The sequence below is a fragment of the Emys orbicularis genome, chromosome 9, assembly GCF_028017835.1.
Source record: "Emys orbicularis isolate rEmyOrb1 chromosome 9, rEmyOrb1.hap1, whole genome shotgun sequence".
Taxonomy (NCBI): domain Eukaryota; kingdom Metazoa; phylum Chordata; order Testudines; family Emydidae; genus Emys; species Emys orbicularis.
In genome coordinates this window covers 40,382,833-40,400,609 of record NC_088691.1, presented here as the reverse complement: position 1 = coordinate 40,400,609, position 17,777 = coordinate 40,382,833, and the positions used below count along the sequence as shown (strand labels likewise).

The 17,777-nt window shown below is 50.7% G+C and overlaps 1 protein-coding gene across 1 annotated transcript; it reads right to left on the bottom strand.

Moving 5' to 3' along the window:
- Positions 1 to 10,058: 10,058 nt before the first annotated feature.
- PRRG3 (proline rich and Gla domain 3) lies at positions 10,059 to 13,703 on the bottom strand. The gene is made up of 3 exons (XM_065411378.1): positions 13,603 to 13,703; positions 11,181 to 11,418; positions 10,059 to 10,577 (listed from the first exon to the last, which is right to left on the bottom strand). The coding sequence occupies exons 1-3, from the start codon at positions 13,701 to 13,703 to the stop codon at positions 10,059 to 10,061; spliced, it is 858 nt and encodes a 285-aa protein (XP_065267450.1).
- Between the last annotated feature and the right edge of the window lie 4,074 nt (positions 13,704 to 17,777).

Below are 17,777 nucleotides of genomic sequence, written 5' to 3'. Positions count from 1 at the left end.
TTCTCTACATTTTAAGCATCAAAAGTCAGAGAGAGTTTCTGACTCAGACAACCCTTCCTGAGGGGGGCACTCAGGAGCCCCTTGTCTGGAGAGAACCACCTGCCCCTATTACATGAAAAACTTCGCCAGGTAATGTGACCCCACAAGTGCTGGATGGGGGTTTAAATGGGCTGTGTGTTAAAGACCCTGTGGAATATCTGCCCTTCTCCTCTGAAGACATAAGGTCTAATCCTGTTCAAGTCACACATGGAAGTGACTTCGTTGGCCTCAACTTTGTCCTTAGCAGATGGGCATCAATCTTACTGTAAAGAAAGGACCAGAACATGGAGGCAACATCCATTGCTGGAATGCAGGGTGCTGCAGGGCAAGAGCAAAGGGGCACTAGCAGAGCTGTGTGGAGAGCCCAGGGATGAATGAGAGGTGCTGGAGGTTTGGGACTGAGATGGATAGGCAGAGCAAGTGGGTGGGCAGGACTGGCATGGCAAGGAGGGCTAAGGTACATGAATGGAGCTGAGAGTGCCTAGCAGGGGGACGGCAGGAGGCACTGACCTCAGATTTAGGCTAGAGGTGCATTGGCAGAGCTGGGGGACAGGAGGCACTGAGGGGTATTTCAGATTCCCCCCCCCCCCCACACACACACACACACCAAGCTTTGACCCAAACACTAACCTTTCTAGGCACTGGCAAGGGGACAGTGCATTGCTAACGAATCCATTCTTTGGATCAGATGTTAAATCAAGCTCACTTCGGGCTCCCTGTACTAGGAAGATGTCATGTGCTTGACACAGAGAGTAAAGGATGACCAGGGTTTTGTGCTCAGTCTCATTAAATCCCCATGAACTGTGGCAGTTGGGTAGGAGCTATTATTGATTGCTTAACAGGCCACATTCTGAGCCGGCGGGGGTAGAAGTAACTCTTCTGACATCTGCCTACACCAGACTGGAATTTGATCCAGTGACTGCTATGTTTGCCTGCACAGTCACTGCATTTCCACAGGTAACCCGTCCCTGCAGAAAGCACTCCGGGACACCTCAAGTAGCAGAGATGCTATTGGAAACAAATGCATTGTCCTGCTTAAGGTATCAAGCTCTGCCCTTGGTGCCAAAGGCTTCTGGGAGCAGCCTGGCTTGCAGCATGGCATCGGGCCAAGGAAGGAAAGGCAGGTGGACTCTCTGTGCAAGGAGGTGATCAACACATACAGCAATAGCAGGGGAAGCAAAGCAGAGAATGAGGGGACAAGAGGGGACCTTGTAATATCACAAACAGCAAGAGCTAAGCGCCAGCCATGAGGAACAGGAGAGCTGGCTTTGCCCCGTTTGAAGAGTACGTGTTTAATTTTCCCTACAGAAAACAATACAGCCCCAGCTGGTAGGGAAACAACCCAAGGTAAACTGCACCAGGCTTGTGCTGAAATCAAGAGGCAGAACTCCAGTCAGGAGAGAGATTTGTTTTCAGCTCACCTTAGGTAGCAGACAATCGCCCCTGCTCCATTCCCCCCCGTCCGTCCTGATCCTGTCCCTAGAACATAGGGCAGCCCTGTAAACACACTTCTCCCTGCAAGTCACAGACATACATACCTGCCCGGGGTAAAGTCAAGCAAGCTAAGCCAGGAGCCTGATGTCTTTGTCAGGCCGCGGCTGGGAAGAGGGAAAAGCTGGAATCGTTCACATAGTTAGCCCAGGCAAGCCCAGAGTGAATTGCTCCAGAAAGGAAACTAAAACTTTCCGACATTGTGCACCCTCTCTAAAGCCACAAACCCACCATCCCCCTTTGCTGTAGCCAGCTTTGTCCCCCTTTCAGCTCACTAGTTTCATGGTATTTTTGTGTTATTTCCAGTTTGTTAATGAAACTTACTAACCTGTAAACAACTTTTCTTCCGGCCCCTTGCAATCAGCTGGATGGTGATGTCAACCCCAGAATTCCTGATCCCTCCCATTTGGCAGTGTAGGCTCCAGTAAAGCTGTGGGATTGGCTGAATGATACAGCTATCCTTCATTCTTTTAAAGAGACAGAAGGACCGGTTAATGAGACATGGCAGGTGGCTAATTAGCACCTGTCTTCTTGTCTGTGGGAGTTAGAAATCCACTTACCTTGTTGCGCACACAATATGTTCAGTATTTTTCCTCCAGCCTCCTGTCTGGAGAGTTTCATACAGCACTAGTCCCTGACACGGCAAAGAGCTAACTCTTCATGGCCGTGTGACACTGCTTTTCTACACGACTTTGCTTCTGAGGATCTCCAAGCATTTTACAAACACTAATGACTTCACCCTGTCAGGGAGAGGTAAGTAGCTACCATCTGGCAGACTTGGTGACGACTGGTCTAAGATCATTTCACCAAGGCAGAGCCAGGAATAGAAGTAAAATCCTCATGCTTTAACCACTAGACTGTTCTCCCTCCCATAAGGGCCCTAAAACAATGCTCTTCTGTCATTCCCAGGAGATCGCTTTCAGTTCTTTGTAAGGGAATTATTAGTTGTATTGCCATAGTGCTTAAAAGCTCCAGTCCTGGACTAGGACTCCATTGTGCTGGATACTGTACAAACAGAATAGAGAGCTTCCGATCTAAGTATTACTGTGAACAATTCCTCTGCTCCTACTGTGTTTTCCCCATCTGAAGTTACAATCCCCTGTGTGACATTTTAAGGTGCTTTCCATCTACAACACCCTGGCTGCCCATGAGGCTGCTCCACCCTTGCAGCCGGGTGTTCCTGCTGACAGTCGCTAGATTTGCACTCTGGGGGACTGGAAGTGGGACAACAGCAGTGGAGGGCTCTCAACTCTGGAACTCAGTCCCCAGATAGATTGGGACCATGCATTTGCTAGAGGGGCGGCAGTGTAAGAGAAACATGCTTTCTGGGGATGCGATGGGGCTGGTGTCTCAGCTCTGTACTGTATCACAGCCCTATTACTGGGGAGCCTGGCTGTTAATCTCCCACCATCCTCCACTCCACAAACTATCTGCCATTCAATGGAAATCCTTCTCAGCAACACTGTGATTTTGTTATTAAAAACGTGACATGGTCAGCTTAAAATATATATTTTTAAAAACAAGATTGGGCTTTCTGAGCTGCTGAGCACCTAGGCTCAATGGCATGCTAGAGCGTGGAAACTGAAGAACGTTACCCTCTAATTTCCTTTGCCCCATTTATTGCGGTTGTTTACTTTTTGCATCTTTTACTCTGGACAGTGTACGCTGGTCGGGTTCAGTGGTGCATCTCTGGTCAGTTTTACTTTCAGAAGCTCCAGCAGGGGCATGCCCTTATGTGGGCTGCAGACATAGCAGGGAAAAGTTTAAATCCAAACAAAAACCCACATGCCACGCCTAAGCTGGCCTGACGGAGTCCCTGGAACAATCTCTTACCTGTAAATGCCCTCAGAGAGCCTCAGCAATGGGTGCAGGTTTTATAAAGGTAAGAAAACAAAAAGAAGGACCCACCATCAGCACCACATCAACCTGTCGAGGGTTACCGCCTGCTAAGTGGTATGAGACAATGGAAAAGTACGGCCAGTTTTAAGGAGTTCTGAATCACCTTCCTGGAGCCATGGGCTTGAGATTCAATTCCTGGCCAAAAATAACAGGAGTACTTGTGGCACCTTAGAGACTAACAAATTTAAATTTAAATTTGTTAGTCTCTAAGGTGCCACAAGTACTCCTGTTATTTTTGCGGATACAGACTAACACGGCTGCTACTCTGAATTCCTGGCCATAGAGTCTGGTCACAAAAGGGCTTAAGATAAACTCCAAGCTGCCTCTGTCCTGCTGTTTATGGGGGAGATTCTCAAAGATGCCTAAGCAACTTGGGAGCGTAAGTCCCACCAAAAGTCAATGGGACTTAATGCTCCTGAATGCTTTATAGGTCCCTGTGGAAATCTCACCCCACATCACCACTGCATACATTTAATCAATCTCAGCCTGGGACGCTGCTTGAAAGCTCATGGCAGCTGTTCACGTCAGGGCTATAACTGCAGCCAATCAATACTACCCAAGAAACCCCTTGGGCCCTGCTTGTTAGCAGTATTCTCTCCATAAATGTCAGCTCCGTGGGGCCAGGACTGCGTTTCATTCCCTGCACTGAACAGGCCATCAGCAAACAACACCTTTCCCTCTGGTTTTCATTCCTGGTGCATTGGCACTGGGGAGGCTGTCAGGGATGGTCGGTCAGCCAGCCAGCCAATCGTGGGGCAGGGACACTGGTAGGCAGAAACCAGAACTGTGCATAGTGCCTTCCAAACAAGGCTCTCAAGCTGCGCTATAAATATCACAGCATGGGCTAATCTTCGCAGTGTGCCTGTGAAGTAAGCATTACTCCCACTTTACAGAGTGACAGAGGTCCCAGTGCAAGTCAGCACCATGGTCCAGAACAGACTCTAGCCCAGGGGTAGGCAACCTATGGCACGCGTGCCCAAGGCGGCACACAAGCTGATTTTCAGTGGCACTCACACTGCCCGGGTCCAGGGGGCTCTGCATTTTAATTTAATTTTAAATGAAGCTTTTTAAACATTTTAAAAACCTTATTTACTTTCCATACAACAATAGTTTAGTTATATATTATAGATTTATAGAAAGACCTTCTAAAGACGTTAAAATATATTACTGGCACGCGAAACCTTAAATTAGAGTGAATAAATGAAGACTTGGCACACCACTTCTGAAAGGTTGCCGACCCCTGCTCTAGCCAGTGGTGGGCTGTAAGCTGGAGACCACATTCCCTGTGTTTCCAGCACAGCGTTCTATGAGCTGCAGGTACAGTTTCAAAGATGAATTTCATGCCATTCTTTCTCTCTCAATAAGCATAATGCCAGCTCTGGCCCTGCATGCAGCGTTCTTTAGTCCTTCCTTTCAAGCTAGGGTGACCAGATGTCCCAATTTTACAGGGACAGTTCCGATTTTGGGGTCTTTTTCTTATATAGGCTCCTATTACCCCCCCAGCCCCTGTCCCGATTTTTTACACTTGCTGTCTGGTCACCCTATTTCAAGCTGAGTTTACTGGTCTCCTTCATCCAAGTTAGAAATCTAGTCCATAAAAGGCACACAGGGTCCAGTTCATCCAGAACCCTTGTAGCTATTTACACTCATACAATGAGGGTGAAAAATGGTACCCTTGTGATTTCGTAGTGCTTCACTTTGCACTGATGTAAATGACTACACAAGGCGCAAGGCTGAACTGGGCCCACAGAAAAATCCTCCATCCTAAATAGGAGCTGACCTCCCAGAGTAACCTGGAGCCAACAAGTTAGTCCAGTTAAAAGAAAAGTCACACTAAACAAGTTTGACAGTGGGTTTTTTTTAATAAATAATATTTTGGCACAGAAATATACCAAGTTTTACAGAATACAAACTGCAGGTTTAATTACTGTGAATATTACAGAGAGAGAGGGGAAGAAATTCCCATCTATCTCCCTCTGTTCCTTTTCAGGCTCCGGTGGATCCTGATCATATATATAGACCATATATACCTCTCAGCCCGCTAAGGCCCACGTGTGGAACACAGACCCAGAAGGAGAGAGACACAACAAACAGTAGTGCAGACATCTGCAAACAATGCAAGCGCGGCGCCTGGAACAGAAATAACATTTTCCCTAACCCTCTGTTTCCTGAGTCCACCTTTCTGCTATCAGACATTTTCCAGAACGAAGGAGTGAGAACACAGGATGTGCTTGGGCCAGAGGCAAACCTTGGACAGTTGAGAGGTATATGTAGTGATGGGAGTTTCCACCCAGCTGAAATGTCCTTTCAGGTGCTCGTGGGGGGAGATTTGTGCTCGGTAACATTACAGGGATGGCAGTGCTGGACATTTCAATACTAGCAGTGAGACCACCACATTGGGGGAATGCCAACAAGGGGGGGGCATGAGGGAGAGAGCAGGAGCCCCCCTTGCTAAGCAGAGATCCTTGCAATGAGGAACTCACCAGCAGGGTTGTAAAGGAGCCAGTTGGAGGTGCAACTCAGAGAAGCAACTGGATTGCTTTCCAAGATGGCATGCAACAGGAGTACGGGCAGTTTCATTCCCTCAGCAATTCCTTTCATGCTTATCCTAAGTGTGAGCTGTGGGTCCTTGTACCAATCAGGGCATAAGTGCACTGTGCAACTCAGGGGCACTACACAAACATCACCAATAATCCATTTCTCCTCAAGAAAGTAACAGAGCCGAACCATTGTTCGGATCCAGTAAGCAGTAATCAGCTACTTTTCCAAAGGGGACACCTTCATGTTAAATATCAGACCCTGCAAGACAGAATTGGCCTTCCAGTGTTATTAGCAACACTTTGGATTCCTAAAAGCAAACAGAGTTCACTTTATGCCATTTGTGTGCTGGGTGCACTTCATGGCCACGCTGCCCTGGGTCACTTTCTGATCACTGTCAGTTTTACTGTCTGGCTCCTCTGCCTTAGCACAATGTTGCAGCTTTTAGATTCATAGGGCTGCAGAAGAGGTTTAAAGAGTTTGGGGCACACAGTTTTTGTTGATTTCATTAAACCTTTTGCTGGGGTTTCTCTTTATTTTACTGTCCTCATTGTGCTTCTCTTTTCTGAAGACGGGGGAAGAGAAGGAAAGAATTTGGAGTGAGGCAAAAGCCCACCGGGAAACAATAACAAAGGTGATGTCAGTCAGACAGCCAAATTCACAGCTGGTGTATGACAATGGAGTTGTGCCCTCATAAGAGCAGGGACTTTGGTCCACTGTTTAATTAAGTTGCTCTCTGTAACTACTCATGATGTTCAGTTCTCAATGCTCCGACCCCAATAAAAAGCCAATGACTAAAACACAGATTTTGCAAAAAAGATATTTAGAAAACCAAACATGATCAGTGCATCTGACACTGTTTCTTTAAAAAAAAAAAAATGCTGGCAAAATTCTGTGAGATCCAGGCCTTAGCCTGGATCTCAACCAGCCCCCACCCTCAATTTCTGCACAATCCAGGCATTCTGAAATGGGCCCAAGAACAGATACGAGGGAGCAGCATGGGAGCGTGAGGTCCACTATTGTTGATGGAAGCTGGGACAGGGAGTGTGCACTGCAACTCTAGAAGGTCTGACAGCGCATTCTGGTTTTAAAGTGGTAGCCCTAGAGCCTGAAGTTCAACACAGTTCCTAGGGAAACCCCACAGATAATCCAATCCATGTCCACGCACCAAAGCACTCTTAAACCCATAAGGAGAAGAGTCCTCTGCAGACAGAGGAAGCTCAAAAGAACCTGGAGAATCTTATAGGGAACTTTCCTAAGCTCTGCCCATTTATCCTGTGCTGGATCCTTTGTACCTTGATCCAAGGATCTCAAAGCACTTTACATGAGATGAATTGAGCCTCACAACACCCCCACAAGATACTGTCCCTCCGGAGGAGGAAACTGAAGCACAGATAGGGTAAGTGACTGTCCCAAGGTCACACAGTGCCTCAGTGACAGGGCCAGGAACAGAACCCAGACCTTCTAGCTCCCAGTCCTATGCCTTAACCACAATCTGTCCCACAATATGCAGCCTTTGTATGTTTGTGATGTTTCATAGATCTCTTTAGAGTTACAGGTGACCAGAAGTCATAGGAAAGAGTGGAGATTTGATCTCCTGGTTGCATATAAAGCACAGTGCTGTGAACATGGGATCTTCAACAGAGAGTCACATTTGTGAAGCTTGGTAGTGGCTTGTATCAAACACGCACCATGCAGAAAATGCCTCCTACCCATATGGCCAGCCCCAGCCTCTGGAAACATTGTGGGGGGAGGGGGTAAGAGTCCACCAGCCCCGACAACTCCCTGCACAGCACTTTCTGCTGAACAGAAACACTGCAAAGCACCTGAGTTGATGGCAGCACGGTTCAGTTGGCTAATCAGAGCGTCTGAGTGTCTAGGGACTTTCTTTGAGTTATGGGCTGGACAGCACTGAGTTCCTCTTTCCCCCACTTTACTTCACAAGAGCATGTTCACCCACAATTCCCCTCTCCCTCGTTCCTCTGCTCTCCGTCATCTGTGCCTCCTGCTTCCTCTAGCTCTGCCCTGCCAGCTGTGTGAGCCCCAGAAGGCGGAAAGGGGCAGCACAAGATGCTGAAGCAAGTCATGCTTGCCTGACCCTGGCAGGTGCACCAGGCCCTACGGTCCCAAGTCAGCGCACCCTGACCTCACAAAGTCCCAGGGATTCCCCTCTGCGTTGGTAGGTTCTGTACAGTAGCCTCAGCACAGATCACGCTGTGCGCCTTGGAGACCGGTCTCACATCCTCACCTTGCAGAGCTGATGGTCCTACAGAAGCAAAGCTGCAGGCAGGACAAATGGACATGGGGAAGCACGTCTGGGGTGGAGGATGGCAGGGATGCTGCACTGCATCTGCCTCCAGCCTGGTGAGCATGTAGTTCAATGCATCCCTTTCTGCAGATAGTTCACAGACTGCACTGGTAGAGGAAACTGGAGCATGGTGGGATGGGGAAAGGGATGGAAAGACATCCTCTTTAACTGCATCCAATTTGTGGGAGAGCCCTGGCAGCGGACTGGGAGGAGGAACGGGGAAGGGTTGAGGAAGAAGTGGTGTCCCCAAACGTAAAGAAAGGGAAGAACCTTAAAAATCTGCCAGGACCAATCTCTGATTTGGCGTCATGCTAGGCAAAAGGACAGACCACGGCCCACCTGCTTCAGCCATACACAGAGACAGGAGGCACAAGAGGACAATCCCAGCTCAATGCCCTCGTCCCCAATTGCTACAGAAGCACCGCTCACTAGAACAGATGTTATGAAAAGCAGTGATCATTGAGACACAAACCCCAGTCCCCACCTCTAGAGACATTCTCTACACAGGCGCTAGCCCCTGGGATATTCCCCTTTGGAAATAAGATACAGGATCACAAAACGTCTCCCTGGTTGCAGCCGCATCCCGCAGAAGATCACAACGATGCAGAATGCAGGTGGGCAGAATGAGCAGAGAAGAGGGAGGAGGCCGATATAAACTGCATCTGTCTCACTGTTCCAGGTAACAGAGCTAGAGAGTGGATTTGTTTCACCTCTTGTGCAAAGCTGTGCAGGGATCTCAAGTGTTTGACTTTCACACACACACACCCCTGGCAAGAAACCAAGGGAAAGTAAATCTTCCAAAGGCAAAATAAAATATTAGTGCTAAACAAGTGGGCAGTGAAATAGCCAGGACCATCCCCTACCCTCTCCCAGAACAAAGATCCCACAGTCCAGATGCAGGGAAAACAGGACCTCGTCCAGATGTAGGAACAACAGGATTGCTGAGGCACATACCATCATCGGCTCCACTGATGGATGTTGCAAGAAACATTGAAAAGGTCCTGTCTGTCTGACCACTGGTCCCATGTCTACGGGCGTCTCAGCGTCGTGGGTGCCGGGGACAGGGTGGGCATATGCAGTGGGGCTGAGGTGGGTGCCGAGGCAGCAGTGTGGCTGTTTCAAACACAGGACGACACTACACCTATTTTTTGGATTGAACACACCGACGAGAACCCCCACAGGGCCAGCGACAATCTGCCACTCATCTCCTGCTGTTACGGCACTTATGGGAAAGGGCTGGCAGGGCCATTCTCCCTTCTCGCAGCCTGGCGCTCCACAGAGCACCCCTCCCCGCTTCTGTGAGTGCCACGTCACACGGGCAGAGCTGCCTGTTTGGGGTGGGCAGGAAGCACCTCTTGCCCCTCGGGAAGGTTTTGTTCAAGCTGCTCCGCTCTTCCCACTACAAAAAGAAATGGAGCTTTGCTGGGATACAGGGAGAGGAACTCCACTGCTGCGAGATCCCTTCACCCCAGTGATCATGGGCACCAAGGAACCTAACATAACCTGCCAGGGTGCCTCTCGGGGGCTGGTCTCTCTCCATGCAGAGCCTGTGCGAGCTGGCTTGTGGCTGCAGGAGAGAGAGGATTTCCAGGGCTTGTGCCTTTTTGCATCGGTGGCTGCTCTCCGCTGCACCCCAGCCTGGACTCTGGTGCCACCTCCCCGTTAGAGACGGTTATTTTTGGTGAGCGAAGAAGGTAAGGCTTTTCCGTGATGGCATCGTCTAGTAAAAGTGAGAGAGAGAATCACACCAAAAGGAGGGTCCAGGCGCAGGGAGCTAGCGCCGCTATTTGCCCAAGGCAGGGGCCACACCCACTATCTCTTCATATTTGGGCGGTGGGTCATTGTAGGAGATGCAGGTTTCCTCACCACTGCTGCTCTCCGGGTGACCGGTCACCTCCTCGTAGGAAGGGGGAGGGGTGGCGCTAGACAGTCTGGAGAGGACGGAGAAGGAGTGCTCCGGCGGATAAAGAGTGCCTCCTGCTCTGCCATCAGCAGGCACCCTGCTGCCTGGCTCGCGCTGGGACTGGCCTTCCCCCTGGCTGTGAGAGGTCTCTCGGTACACCATGACCCTGGGGAGGCTGCGGCCCGCTCGGCTGGCCAAGTAGCGGTTCTGGGCGTACGAGGGACGGTGGCGCGTGGCCTTCTGCAGCTGACACCTCCAGATGATGAACAGGGCAATGACTATGAGCAGAGCCACTCCCAGGAGAGGCACCACCACATACATGGCATCTGAGCGCTCCGTGCCCTGCCCGGGGTCCTTGACGGAGTATATGGAGTTGGTGTATCCTTTCCAGAACTCCATCTGCAGAGGGGAACAAACCAGCACCAGTCACAGGCATTTGTGTCAGAGCAGCGCCCCTCAGCTTGGGGGCCAAAGGAAGAGGGCAGCCGCAAGGGGCTGCTCGCTTACATGCCCGACTTCCATTCTGTAGCTGAGGTAGAACTGTTCCGCCACCTCCTACTGGTTCCCCTCCAACGGAGCACAAACCAGGGAGCCAGTACCTGAGACATCATGGGAACCAGTGCACAGGTTTCTGGGCTCTCGCCCTGACAGCAGCAAGTGGCCCAATGAGAGGCCGAGGGCGCCTGTGCTAGCACCACCCCCTGCCCTGGTTAGACTGGGGGGCAGGGAGTGTGCCACAAGCACACGGTGGCAATGCCAGCAATGCCTTGCCAACACCATGGCTCGCAGTGCAAGGACACCTGGCGGGAGATGGCCTTGCGTGGGAGAGGTGGGTAACAGAAAACTGAGCTCAGGTTTCCTGCTGACACCCAGGGAACAAACCACCCCATGGGCAGGGCAATCCACTCTCTCTCTCCTCCATCTCCTTCACCACCCCCCTCAGGGCTCGAGTTATTCCATCTCCTCAGGCTCTGGTCCCCACAGATCTCACCCCCCGTGTACCGTTTTCTCCTTGTTCTCAAACACCTCCTTGACCTCCTCATAGCTGCAGATCTCCTCGATGCACTCCCGCTCGATGGTGCCCTGGCGGAACTCCTCCAGGAAGCTGTTGGCCCGGGGGAAGCGTTTGAGAATTGAGTGGGCATTCTTGGCCCCCAGGAACACTGCAACACACAACACAGAGAGGCGCTGAGGACTCCCGCACACCCAGCCCCACAATGATCCAACCAGTGGCCTCTCACTGCCACAGGGCACAGGCTACTACACAGATGGCAGCTTCGGGTACCCAGCAGCATTGGCTATGCTACACAACCCAGTGCTAGAGTCCGCCCACCCAGTCCCGCTAGCTAAGAAGGCACAACGTCCTACCAGAGAGAGGGTAGAGCAGGAGCTGAGCAGCCCTTACAGGCTCTCCCACTGCCTAGGACCAAGCTGGCCAGCGCTAGCGTGATGGAGCCAGACGGGAACCGTGCGCTGGGCTGAGGGAGGACAATGACAAGAGAGATTCACAAGTAGAGCTTTAATAGTCCCCTACCAGCAGAACACAATGACCTCAGCACTGCCATATCACAGCCCATCCCCCTCTCTCAACAGCCCTGAATGCTTCAAAGAGCGTGCAGGACTAGATTGAGGGGGAAACTTGTGAGTCCTACACTGGGCTGGTTGTAACTTCAGGCCCTCGGTGCTATTATCCATCCCGCCCCTCTGCCCAAGAGAAAGCCAGTGCTGTTGGGATGCAGGGGGGGAGGAGATCAGAACCCAGCCCGCAACCAACCCACACAATGCAGCTCTGGGCCACCATCCACTAAAAGCATCAGCTAAGCTCCAGGGGGATTTTAGTCACGCCTGGGGTATATTGTTCATGTTAAAACCCTGGCCTTTGGTCCTGCTCCCTGAATGCAGCTGAGGGTGTCCTGTTGCAATATCACCCACCTGCAGTCTCCTGTCTAACAGCACCGGAAACCTGCGCAACACCCAATCTGGGCTGATGCAGCCATCCTGTATCGCCTGCCCTGGTTCCTTATAATAACACGTGCACTCAATTCAATAGGCTGGGAACCACCAGCTGGATTACAGGCGAAGCGCCCACTGCGACAGGGGACCAGAGCACAACTGGTACCGCTATGGCACCGCCCCATTTATGGCTACAACAGGAGGAGGCAGCCCCAGGGCACAGGGAAGAGGCATGGATGGAGGAACAGGAGCTCCGACAGCAGAGGGTCTGCGCCCTCCACTGGCAGGCTGCATTGCCGGCAACACCACCTCTGCTCAGAAGAACCAAAGCGCCATGCGTCTATTTGCTGCCAGAACCAATGATGAGCAGGGACTCTTTGTTAAGAGGCGCCACCATCTGAGGGAAGGAGAGTGGGGCTTTTGCAGCCCTTCTCTACATTGTCACCTCAGCCCATGCTGCACATTATAGGCCAGCAGATTAGGCGGCATCTGCACCAGCGCTGAACCGCGGTCGCTGCAGCAGGGGATGATGCCAGTCTAAGTACCAACTGGCCAATGCACCTATGCTAGCTGTGCTCTGCCCCCCCACCTTATACTGCATTACCAATCCCACGTTCCCAGCACACCACTGCAGGGTGGGAGATTCTAAAAGGCCTTCTGTGACCCCAGAGGGATTGTCGGAGATGAGGCCAAACTCCCATAGTTCCCCAGGAGTTGGCATTATTTCCGACTCCCTTTCTCAAATGGGCCAGGACAAACGCTCAGCTCAGGAATGATTCCAGCTGGAGCTTTGGAGAAGCCGTCCTGAGGTGCATCCAACAGCTGCTACGAGGTACAGGAGAGCCCCGACAGCACCTGTGAAGAGCCAGAGACCAATACCAGCACTCACGCAGCTTCGGCTGCAATGCTCATGCCCCTACCCCACCCATGGCTGGATCTGTGCAGTATGCAAGGATGACACTCTGCAGATGAAATCCCACTTTGGGTCCACACCATGTCACAGACTGGGGACACCAAGTGGTTCAGGACCTGTGAGGTGCAGCAAGCAGCTGCATAACTTCATACTAAGGAAGGACACTTTTCAGTGAGTGGGTGTGGGACTAGCCCCAACGCGGAAGCACCAGCCCACAAGGAGGAGACAGCCAATCACCCTGCAGAAGAGTGGCAATTGCCCTGTGGAAGCTATCCACCCAGGACAGTTATTTATCCCTTGGGTCCCAGTTTGGGGCTGGGAAGTCTCCTGCAGGTGCTGGTTTCAGACTCTCGCAATGGCATGGCATGCCATGCAGTGGCATGTGCTCAGATCAGAGCAGCCAAGGTAGCAGAGAGAATTCATGGATTTAAATAACCAGCTTGGCTCCAATCAATGGAACCTATGCGCCTATTGTGTGTTCTGTCCCAACAAGTCAGAATGTGCTCATAGGAAGGGGTCCTACTCACTGGGGTTCACAGGAAGATCATGCAAACATACCTAGGGTGCTCAAAGCACACAGCAGAATGGTCAAACACTCTGGACTCTTCCAGGTGAATCCTACTCTCACTGAAGGGCACAGGCACTGATGGGGTCTCCATCCCCACAGCAATTCAGGCTCACCCTGCAGGCCAACCAGTGCCTCAGTTTATGAAACCATTCTCAGATGGCACAAACCCAGAGACCTGTACCCAGGACAGTGCACATTTGAGAGACAAGGCCAGGTGGGTTACCAGCCGTGACACTTCACTGACTACTGTAGCAATTATATCTGCAATCACATGCATTTTGCAAAATCCATGTGAAAGCAAAGGCAAGGTCTCCTGTGCACAGTGGAGTGAGAGGGCAGCAGGATTTGAAGCAACTTACACACAGCCAAACTGTTACACATGAAGCAGTTGTTCATTAGCATAGCCTGCGATTTGGCCAGATAACAAGGGCTCTGTGCACACACTTTCTAACTAATGGCAGGACTTGGAAGAAGGATCATGCTAGCAGTTAACTAAAAATGTTACCTTGTCTTTAACTAGGAGTCATTTGTTGCTATATTGGTGGCAGGTTTCTCCTTGTTTTCATGTGACCTTCATTTTTCCTATTCTCAACTGGTATGGTGAGTGGTTTTATGGAGTATACTACTCCAGAGGCATTGATGTGTATTAGCAATTACTGCTATGACATGCCACCATCTTTTGGTCATGAGGGGATACACTTGATGGGTAACTGCATTTACTTTTTTCCCTGTGGTTTATTAAGGAGGGAGTTTATGGAAGAGAGAACTGCTGTTGTACGGATTGCGACACTGGCAGACCAGGTAGCAGCTCATGCTAAGGTCCCCATGTCTCAACTGAACACTGAAAAATACACAGCTGGAAGCAGTCTTGCTCACCTGTGTGTTAGTGTTATTAAAATAGGTATTAGAATTTAATAACATGTTTAGACTTTACTGATTGCTTGTGAGTTGCTGCATGCATTAATCTCACTTTACAATATGGGATACAGACTCTATAAGTAATATTTAAGTATTTGTATTGTAAGCTTCTGTGACACTGTAGATCACCGGACAGGAGAGAGATATTAACTAGTGTAAAGTGCTGGTCACCAACAGAAGGTGTTACATCCTGACCAAGAGGAAGGCCCATCAACACCAGATGGACTATTATAGAACATTAAAGAGAACAAAAGACATTTGTTGCTCTGCTCTCCCCCACACCACAAAGATGAGTCATGCAAGTGGATTCCTCCCATCAGCTGAGTTCACAACTCAGAGCACATAGAATCATAGGACTGAAAGGGACCTTGAGAGGTCATCTAGTCCAGTCCCATGCATGGGAAGATAGGAATAAAAACACCTAACAAGAAAGAACTGGATCTCTATGCTGCTTGGACTCTGGGGGGGCAAGATTTTCTATGCATAAGCAAAAGATCCCCAGAGCTTAGCCTGGGTTAGCCCTAAATGACATATAGAGCTTGCTTTTTATAGAAGCTTCTATTACCTCTTGAAACTTAAGATTGTAACTCATTTGTATATTTATGTTTACCTGCTTTAATCTTGTAAATAACTCATTTCCTTTTCTATTTAATAAATCTTTAGATAGTTTATTATAGGATTGGTTACAAGTGTTGTCTTCAGTGCGAGATCTAAAGTGAAACTGATGTACGGTAAGTGACTGGTCCTTTGGAACTAGAGTAAACTGAATATTGCTGTGATTCTTGGTGTAAGGGACCGTTTATCACAAAGGTAGGCTCGCCTGGGTGGCAAGACAGATGGGAGTATCCCAGGAGTCTGTCTGTGACCCCATATTAAGGCTGTTATCGTGCCTGAGGAGTTTACACTTAATAATTGACTGGCGAAATCTAAGTATAGAACTCACAGGCAATTTGGGGTTTGTGCCCTGGTTCTTAGCAGTCTGCCCTGAGGTTGGTACTCAGGCTCCTGAGTCACTGCAGACAGCTCGACATGGATAATAAAGAACTGTGTGAAGGATGTAAATTACAATTACTTTTCTCCAGAATCTACTTTATTATACAGAGATGCAGGCCAGCTGCAATACTAGACCAGAGCAACATATTTACAAAAAAAATGGCAATGGAGAAACTATTTTACAATCATCAAGTGCATCTTGCTGGGGCCCCAGCTCTCCTATTTCTTCAGTCTTTGTGAAGGAATTTCATGGGGAATGGCTGTGAGGGAGCTGTCCCGAGAGGAGCACTGGCCAGCTTAGCAGGGTTGTACTGAGCAGATGATGCAGGGATCGGTTGCTGGGTCAGCTTTGGCTACCATCTGCTCTTCAGCCTTCGTGCACTGGGTGGAGGTTTCACAATGGAGCTGTCTATCCTCAAGTCATTTCCTATCTTTCTGGAAATAGCCTGGCACCAGCTCCTCCTCCTGCCTCGACCCATCCAGTCTTTCAGGAGCGCATCTCACTTCCTCCTCCTCCTCGCACTGGAACATTCGCTCTGAGCTCCTTTGAGTCTCCCTCTGTGTTTCCTGAAGTAACAAGCCTGTTCCCTGCTTTTCCTGGACCTCAGGTTTGCCAGCCTTTCCACCACTGTGCAACCTGGCCCGTTCCCTGCTCTGGGACATCCACGGTGCTGTACTGGCTTCTAGAATGAAAAGAAACAAATAAGAGCTTCAATAAGTGAAGCAAAAGCTCAATCATTCCTTGGATCACCAAGGAACACAATGGAAGTCTTTGTTCTAGCCCAATTTCGAATGCCAGTGCCTCCAGAAAGGCTCTCCTTGGACTGGAGCCTGCAAGGACCCCTTAGAATTCACAACTGTTACAAGAAGGGTGGAGATGCTAAATCATTGGAACGAAGGACAAGGAAGGGATGGGGAGCTACTGACAGTCAGTATAATCACACTACCAAAGGCTACTTATCAGGCAAACAGGAGCCTCGGAGACATGTCTGTGCCGATGGTCCCAGCAAGAGTAAGCAAGGGATGTCAGAGCAAGGGGGGAGGCTGGTAGGTTAGCCCTGGAGTCACTCGAAAGGACACTGGGGGACAGGCTCAGAGAAAGCAGGGGCTGCGTGAGCTTCTACAGCAGGGGTGGGCAAACTTTTTGGCCCAAGGGCCACATCTGGGTGGGGAAATTGTATGCAGGGCCATGAATGTAGGACTGGGGCAGGGGGTGCAGTGTGCAGGAAGGGGCTCAGGGCAAGGGGTTGGGGTGCAGGACGGGTGCAGGGTGCAGGAGGGGGCGCAGAGTATGGGAGGGGGCTCAGGGCACAGGGTCGGGGTGCAGGAGAGGGTGTGTAGTGCAGGAGGGGGTTAGGGTGCAGGGTGCAGGAGGGGTTTGGGGTGTGGGCTCCGGCCCCGCTTACCTCAAGCGGTTCTGGGGTGGCAGCGACACAAAGCAAGGCTAAGGCCCCGCGCCGCTCCCGGAAGTGGCCAGCATCTCCGGCAGTGGCTCCTGGGGGTGGGGTGGGGCAGGCAGCTCCGCCGTGCACTGCCCTTGCCTGCGGGTACCACCACCCCCCCAAAGCTCCCATTGGCTGCGGTTCCCTGTTCCTGGCCAATGGGAGCTGCGGGGGGCAGTGCCTGCAGGAGAGGGCAGTGCACGGAGCCCTCTACCCCCGCCTCTCTCCCAGGGACCACAGGGATGTGGCGCAGGGCCAGGGCAGGCAGGGACTCTGCCTTAGCCCCTCTGCGCCACAGGGCTGGCAATCCCATGGGCCGGATTGAAAGCCCTGACGGGCCAGATCCAGCCCACGGGCCATAGTTTGCCCTCCCCTGTTCTCAGGGTAAAGGGGAATAAGCATTGCCTCCAAACTGGATCGGGGGGGGGGGGGGGCGATTTTCAAAGGCACTAAGACCAGTGAGCCCCACTGACTCTCAACAGCAGGGTGTGCCCTTGAAGATCTCCCTCTGTATGCTGGAGCACAAGCGTTATGAAAGGTTTACAGACACAGAGGAATAAGGATTAAGGTTAATTGGTATCCACGGTAGATTTCTTTCAATGCATTCAGTGCCTGACAGCAGGTAGGGTAAGCAGTAATTATCCTGGCAGCTCCCATGGCCTGTGTTAGATCTACATCACTTTGCTATCAAAATATGCCAATGACTGTCTTTCATGCATTAATCAGACAGAACGGCATGTGACTGAGGCCAGATAAGAGCAGAATGCTAATCGGATGCCATGGCCCAGGGGCCAACAGATGCAGTGCCACAA